Raw genomic sequence first — 7,491 nt, 5'->3', positions numbered from 1 at the left:
CTAATATTGTTGAATAGTGATTCCAAACCATTTTATAAGGGTATTACTCCAGTGTTTCAAACACTGAAGCCAATGCACTCCAAGACTAATTGAATCACCCTGCTCATTAGTTTTATAGATTGGACTGAAAATCTCACCATAGTGATTTATAATCTAGCCCTATGTAAATTCCTCCAGAGAGGATATACAGCATCAAAATACTTGAGAACTTCAGAGTAGAACCATCTAACACATTATTTGATAAAACACTACAGGATTTGTTGAACATATTTCATCAACCTCATGTGAAACTTCATGGTAACATAAAATATTAAAAGGGAACAGCCTTAGAAACAACTCACAGCTACTCAAAGAAAAATAAAATAATGTTAAATGCAAATTTGTGATCAGAATGGTCAACTCAACAAGAAAGAGGTTTTCTACAGTGGACAGGTAGATCTATGTACGTACGTCTGTTTACATGGTAATCACCACCTTAGTAATCCACTTTCAATAAAACCAAATTTATGAGCATAAAAAACCTATTGAACAAAAGGATTAGCTTTAGAGAGACAACTAACCACTAAATTGTTATATACATACTGGAATTGTAACACAAGCAAAACCATCAGTCTTAAATTGGGAATCTGAAATCACAAAGCATCCTGTACTTGATTTATTATTTAAGTGCGTTGTTTCCTTTCAGTGCATTCTTAAATAAGATTGAGGGAACAAGAGTGGCATAGGAAAACAACAAAGCAAAAATGCCTGTTATTTCAGATGCTCTGAAATGTTAAATAAGTCTAAACACAGAAATCTCTGAAAGTTACTAATAAAAAAAAATGATGAAAAAATACATGCATAAGAGTCTTGATTCCAAATCTGTTACTCAAGAGAGTTTCTCTCGAGCTATAATATGAGACTTAGAGTCATAATTTCCAAATGGCACTTAAAATGCTGGGAAGGGATCCTAAATGACAGTTTCAGTTTTGAATTGAATATGATCAGGATAATAGAGTGCATGGAAGGATATGTCTCAGCTACAGTGAAGGATATTGCAACTTTCACAATAACTTTACTTTGAGAAGCTGATAGCATCAACAGAATTTGAGCTATAAAACTGGAAAGATATCAGATTGAGAAAAAAATAATGGATCTAATGGCAATTAGGTGAACACCTGTCAAAGGATCCTTGAAAGTATCTACATAACATTGCATCTTCTTCATTTGTTTCCATAAAGAATTAACAGGGCTGAGGTTACCACAGATTGCACAGTAGAGAAAAAAAGCAACCTGCAAGGTAAAGAAGCAGCAGGTAGAGATATGAACTATGCCAGTCAGTGATACATGCTGTGCTGTTCTCTCTACAGTTCCTGGCTGAGCTGCAGAGGTGAGTGCTGGGTATAAACCACAGCAAAGGAAGAGAAGTCACAGAAGAGACTTTAGATTGGCATAAGTACATTTTTTTTTAACATAGTGAAATGAAAATGTGAATTCAAATTCTCCATAGATTTTGTTTCTGTCAATACTTCATTCATATTTAATTTAAATTTCACAGTTTAGGTCCTACTAATCACAAGGACTAGTAGATTTTTTTCTGAAAAATTGAGCATATGTTATTCATCCCGACAATGCAACTTTAAAAAAAAATTGAGACATATTTGCAAAATATTGTTTATCAGTTCTGTATTTTAAAAAGCCCAAGAGAAAAAACAAGTAAACAAAGAAATCTAATCTGAGAGTACATTGGCATGTTTACTTTTTCTATCATGTTCTTCACCAGAAGTATTCAAAACAGTGGAAAAGCCACATCTTACTAAGGAGAAAAAATTATAAAGGAAGTGTAACTCAACACCTACAGTGCATTTAAAGTTATACGCATAAAATTTCCTATACACAGAATATGCATTACATAATTACAGTAGTCAGTTACCTCAAAATTGTAGTCGTTAAGTTACTCAAGGGAACATGACAATGACATTTTATTTTTATGTACTTACAAAAAAACAGCAGTGCAATTATAATGTAGAATAAACTACCATGGAAGATGCAATGTAGAAAAATGTATGACTAAAATGGATTTTTAGCTGTTCCAACAGTTACAAAATTCTATTTATCTTCATATACACTATCAAAAATGAGAATTTTAAAGAAAAATATAGCTAATCTTTACCTCCTCTAAGCAAGGCCAAAAATGGGAATAACTACTTGATACACAAAAGAACGTTCCTGCCTTGAGGGCTCCCAGCAGTTCCTAGAGAAAGAGGCCATCACACAACTTGTGCACCCTGGTAATATTTAAGTCTTCATGACTTCAGGTAAACTAAATAACCTATCCCTCAGTGCTCTCTCAGTGACCTATGACTAATGTGCTCTTCACCCAGGAATGGCCTCTATATAAATATTTCTCTTGCCTTTGTCTCCTAGTAGCTCAAGAGCTTCCTGGTGGACTGTGCTGGTACTGTCATCTTCAGAAATGCTCCAGAGGATAATGAGTCTACTCATGGATGCTATGACTCGTATCTACAGGCATCAAGATACAAAAGGCCAGTTTATGGGTAACACCAACCAGGACAGGACCACATCTGATGCTGGCTCCAATACGACCCCAGACAGAGTGACGAGGTTGTTCGTTGGAGTTCACCACAGTCTCACCTCCTGGCATGCAGCTCCTTGAATTCTTTTATTCCTCTTCTTGTCCTTTCCTAACCTCACAATTCAGTTACAACATGCTTTTGCAGAAAGCTGAGTGAGGATAGTAAAGGGTGGTGGCAGTCTGAGCATCCTATTGCAAGAGCACCATGGCTGTAGAGCATGTACATTGCAGATAAGCCACACCAGAAGGTTTTTACTGAGTGCCACAAATATACGTGCTTTAGGTGTCATGCCCAATATGCTGAGCTGTGGTGACAGTGCAAAATGAGTCAGAAATGGGTCACTGTGTAAATGTGCATAGCATCCTTCAGTCTGGGGACCTTCTCTGAGGAAATCCTTGATAGCAACTTGAGGGAGATGTACAAGTGAGCACATGGATTATCCTCACTGTGCTGGAAAGAAAGAAAAGACTACACGGAGGTTCAGGTTGTTTCCTCTCCATTCTAACAAGTCTAAAATTCCAAAGTCTATAACAGTGATTTACAAATGTCCAGATTTGGAGATGAAAGGTGTCTATAGTTCAGAAGGATGCTGGATATCAATAACTTCATGCTGTCATCACAAATGTTTCAGTTTTCAGACAGTCATGAAGAATCCTCATTTTAACCTATTTCTCTTCACAATAAATTATGATTAAAGTGATGACAATTTCCACAAATAATCAGAAATTAACTAACACTTGGATTGCAGGTGTTGATGTCTCAATTATTTAGTCAGGAGATGTCAACATAATCTTAGCAACAAAACAATAAGTCAATATTTTAAAGACACTTACACAAGCACATGTCCTTGGGTATATGAAATCAGACATACAGATTCACTCTGGACTCCACAATAAGACCAGTAGTGATCTGGATGAAATAAGAACTATAGTAAAGGATGATAGGTACTCTGCAATGTACAGGAAAAGATACAAAGATCTTGCACAAACCAGATAAGATTTCCACAGTAACAGTCTTTAGTAGACTTCCTTTTAAGCTACAGAGTTAATGGTGATGACCAGACCAGGTTTAATTGGCAGAGGAGACACAAGAGACTCTAGAGTACATCAGAGTTCCTTGAATTTATCCTCTGATGAATTGGTGAGGCATAGAGTTAAGCAGAGACTAACAATTCTTAAAAATAATCACTACCGTGACACAAATTGTAAATAATGGACAGAAGTGTCTGAATTTAAACAATATTTTCCCTTGCAAGATAAATTTCACTGTATTCAGAGAAGCCAGGTTCAGCTCACAGGATAACAGCTTTCCTCTTTTGATTCATGCATTCCAATTCACAAAGGTAATAAATACACTTCACACAATCCCTACAATGATTTTAATTGCTGAAGTAGTTAGCGACATTATTACAGCAGAGCAAACAGTTTCTGACTCTTGTAATACCCTGTCTGTTCATCTCATACGGAAATCCATGAAGCACCAATTAACTGGTATCTGGTTAATCTTTTGGCATTTTACTGTAATCAAGTCTATGAATATGATGCTGGAAGATTCATTTCTGGCATTGTTCAGGAAGATGCATATCTTTGAAATGTAGCTGATGAATCATCCAGCTACGGCCACTGTCTCACAATTCTTAGTGAAAAGTAATTGTCTATGGCTGGATTGGTGATTCATAAAATTAGAATATGTTCAATATGACTGGCTTTTTCTTCTCATAAAGTTGTTGCTACTATTTCATGAAGCAAGAGCTTTGATTTTAGTGTGACAGGGCAGGTCCTCAGACTGCCACCAGCTTTCATTATCCTCACTCATCTCTCTACATGTTGAAACGTATCTTTAGGTGCCCTCATCAACACTAATGCAAATTTGGATCAAATTTCAAAATTTAAAGCTTTGTAATGTGGTGGCTTCAGCACATTAAAAACAAAACAAAACAACCCCAAACCAAAACAAAACCCCAACATGTTAGAGATGGACATCTAGAAAGTCTGTCCAGCTGAACTCCCTTCCAACCTGAGAGTCACGGTTCCCATCTCATGGAGACATGAACATGTAAAGGCTGATCCGTGAGTGAAGGCTGGTCCATGACCCAGAGTGAAATGAGGCTGAGGTTAGGGTGTTTAGCTGAACAAGAATGCGAGGCAGAAATCCTAAGCCTGGAAATTTAAATTTAACTTTAATAGTCAGTTCTGGCAATAGCAGAACTGTCCATATTCTCCATTGTAACAGGGTCTGGAGGACCAGCATATGTATTGATGTTTGTACCTCAAGTACAGATTTTATAATCTGTAATAGTAAAATAATTGAACAAAACAAGGGATGGGAGAATATTTCTTCTATAAGATGCTGAAACATGTCTACAAAAGAAAACTTGCAAAAAAATTTGTATAGGAGAGCCATCAACATCTGGATTTAAGAAGTGTGCCCAAAAGCAGCATTCTTGGCTCTGTTACTGGCTATTTGCATCCATGACACTTTCCAAAATGGTTTAGCAAGTGTTCCTCACATATTTAACAAGATATAGAAGGCTTGTGAATCTTAATAAAATATCCTGCATCTGGTAAACAACAATAAATTATGCTGCCATTTAACACATCCTTGGCTTCATATCGTACAAAGAAATAATGTTTCAAAATATGTCAAAAATGTGTGTGAAAGGGTGATAATCTATTTTACCATTAATTTTCACATTGTCATTCTGTTGTTATTATTATACAGGAGATAATGTACTGATAATTTCAGTACAACACTATTATTTTTTTTCTCAGAAAGTTTTTATTCAAAATGGAAGACCCATCAGACATGACTAATAGAAAGAGTCCTCTGAAGTACTTGCAAGGGGTCAAGAAGATCAAGCAATGTAACACAGATCAAAAGGAAAGCGTAAATACAATTTTAAGGAAGCAAGAATGCACATAGACCCCAAAAGGAAGGAACAGGCAACAGGAACAAACTAATGACAATTAGCAGTTGTTCCTCGCCATTAACATAAAGAGTTTAATATACACCTTCATTAACTCAAGGCAGCATTATAAAGATTAGTTTATTGTTTGTATCATATAAAGTACGAAAGCAAATGCTGGACCACTTCCTCTCATTTCCTACTTTCATTTCCCTCTACTTTACATCCTCTTTTGCCTAAGAAGACCACCCTCAATACACTGGAGATTGGTGTAATTCCCTCCCAAACCCACTTTTCCACAGATCCCTTACCCAAACCTTGCCCCATATCAGTTTAAGAGACCAGCAGACGGCTCATCTTTCCCCTAGATAAATTTGATTCATGAATTCTCACCTCTACTTATGCCTTCCTCAGTCCCAGATATAGGCTTACTCAAAGCTTTCTCTGCTGTCCCTAAGGATGAATATTGTGTTAGCTGGGTCAACAATAAAGCCTTTCACTTTCATCTCCATATCAACACAGTGAATTATCACTGTCTGCAGCCATAGTTAAATCCTTATCTGATCTTTGTAATGATGACTGGAAGAGCTCCTCTGGGCTGAGTTTGTTTCATTGTGTATTGCAGAGCATCAGTTAGAAAGCTGAATAAATTATAAGTTGTAATAAACATTGCTCTTCAGGGAAAGTTTTTCAATGAAAGCCTATTGTTCCTCAGTTTTCAGTTTCAATAGTGTATGTATTTTTCTTGCCTTTGTTCAAATCAGTAAAGACTTTTAAGTATGTCTGAATAATTTAAACTTCTTAGTTTGCTATTTTCATGGAGTTTTCCCTTGGTCTCAGCTGAAAACTTGCAAAAAAATTAGTGATCGTGCACAACCCTTAGAAGAAAAATCTCTAATTACATCGGTCAGACCAATAGATCTTGGTAATCTGCATTGCCCAGGGGGCATGATGACATTTCATGCTTTGAAAAAAACTAATGTTGAATCACCAGGAGGACTGCAACTTAAATCTTTCTTCTTTTTAAACAAGGGAAGAAATGGTGGGGAAAAGACTAACAATGTCAGAAAGTTGATAGGAAAAGCAAATCATAAGGAAGCTAAGATGTGTTCAATATTCCCCTGCTTAGGATACCAGTAACAAAGTTAAATGTCTGGATCATAGGCTACAATAAAAAAAAAAAAAAGTACATGTACAGAAACAGGCAAGCACCAAACTATTTTTCAAAGTTGTAGTAAACGGAATTTTGACATGAGTTCTGGGAAGATCAGACATCTCAAGAAACTACTTTGCAGACTGTTCAGAGACTTGCAGAGCTGTAACTGCTCCTTGTCTCACATGCATGGACAGTCTTTCACAACATCAGAAGTCACCTTGCCACCACTCTTACTGTTTGTCACAAACACTTAGGGAGACCTCTTCTCCATATCCTAATGTCACTAGACTTTAAAAGAACCACTGACCAGCAACCACATTCCAGGAATCTGCTACTGATGATGGTTGGTAGACCTTCCCTGCTCATACCATTTCCCCACTATTCAGAGAGTCATTGCATCCAAATGAATGGAGTTCTTTACTTTTGTCAGATTACTCAACAATCACCCTTTCTACAAAAAAAAGATTAAAGAAAAAAATGTATTTAGTTTACTCTATTAAGGAAAAGGTTAAAAGGCTACATTTTAAAATGAGACATAAAGTTGCAAAATTATAGAACAGTGCATTATCAAGCTTATATTTGGCAATCAATCAGCTGTCCTTGATTGGTTCAGTTTCTCAGTGGATTTAGATTTTTCTTTCTTCTTTCTCATCCTCCAGGGCTACTTTCTCCTAAAGCCTGTGTGGCTACTCTGTTGATGATGTTGGAATTACTTTCCATGTGTTTCTTAACAAGCCCAAGGGGTTAGAAAACTTTCTCACTTCTCTTTCTCCAAACCATAGCTGCAAGAACAGCTGTCTTGTTTTCCAATGTCCATTTCGTTTTATGGTTAGTGTATTCCTTTCACCCAGCTG

At 36.5% G+C, this 7,491-nt stretch overlaps 1 protein-coding gene across 1 annotated transcript; it reads right to left on the bottom strand.

The window, feature by feature from the left end:
• Nucleotides 1–888: 888 nt before the first annotated feature.
• Nucleotides 889–1,441, bottom strand: LOC104466435 (taste receptor type 2 member 106-like). Its single transcript, XM_010079837.1, is given in 2 exon segments — nt 889–1,252; nt 1,254–1,441. Coding segments are annotated over 2 exon segments (552 nt in total).
• Between the last annotated feature and the right edge of the window lie 6,050 nt (nt 1,442–7,491).

The sequence above is a fragment of the Pterocles gutturalis genome, unplaced genomic scaffold, assembly GCF_000699245.1.
Source record: "Pterocles gutturalis isolate BGI_N339 unplaced genomic scaffold, ASM69924v1 scaffold28979, whole genome shotgun sequence".
Taxonomy (NCBI): Eukaryota; Metazoa; Chordata; class Aves; order Pterocliformes; family Pteroclidae; genus Pterocles; species Pterocles gutturalis.
This window is presented reverse-complemented; position numbering and strand designations above follow the sequence as displayed.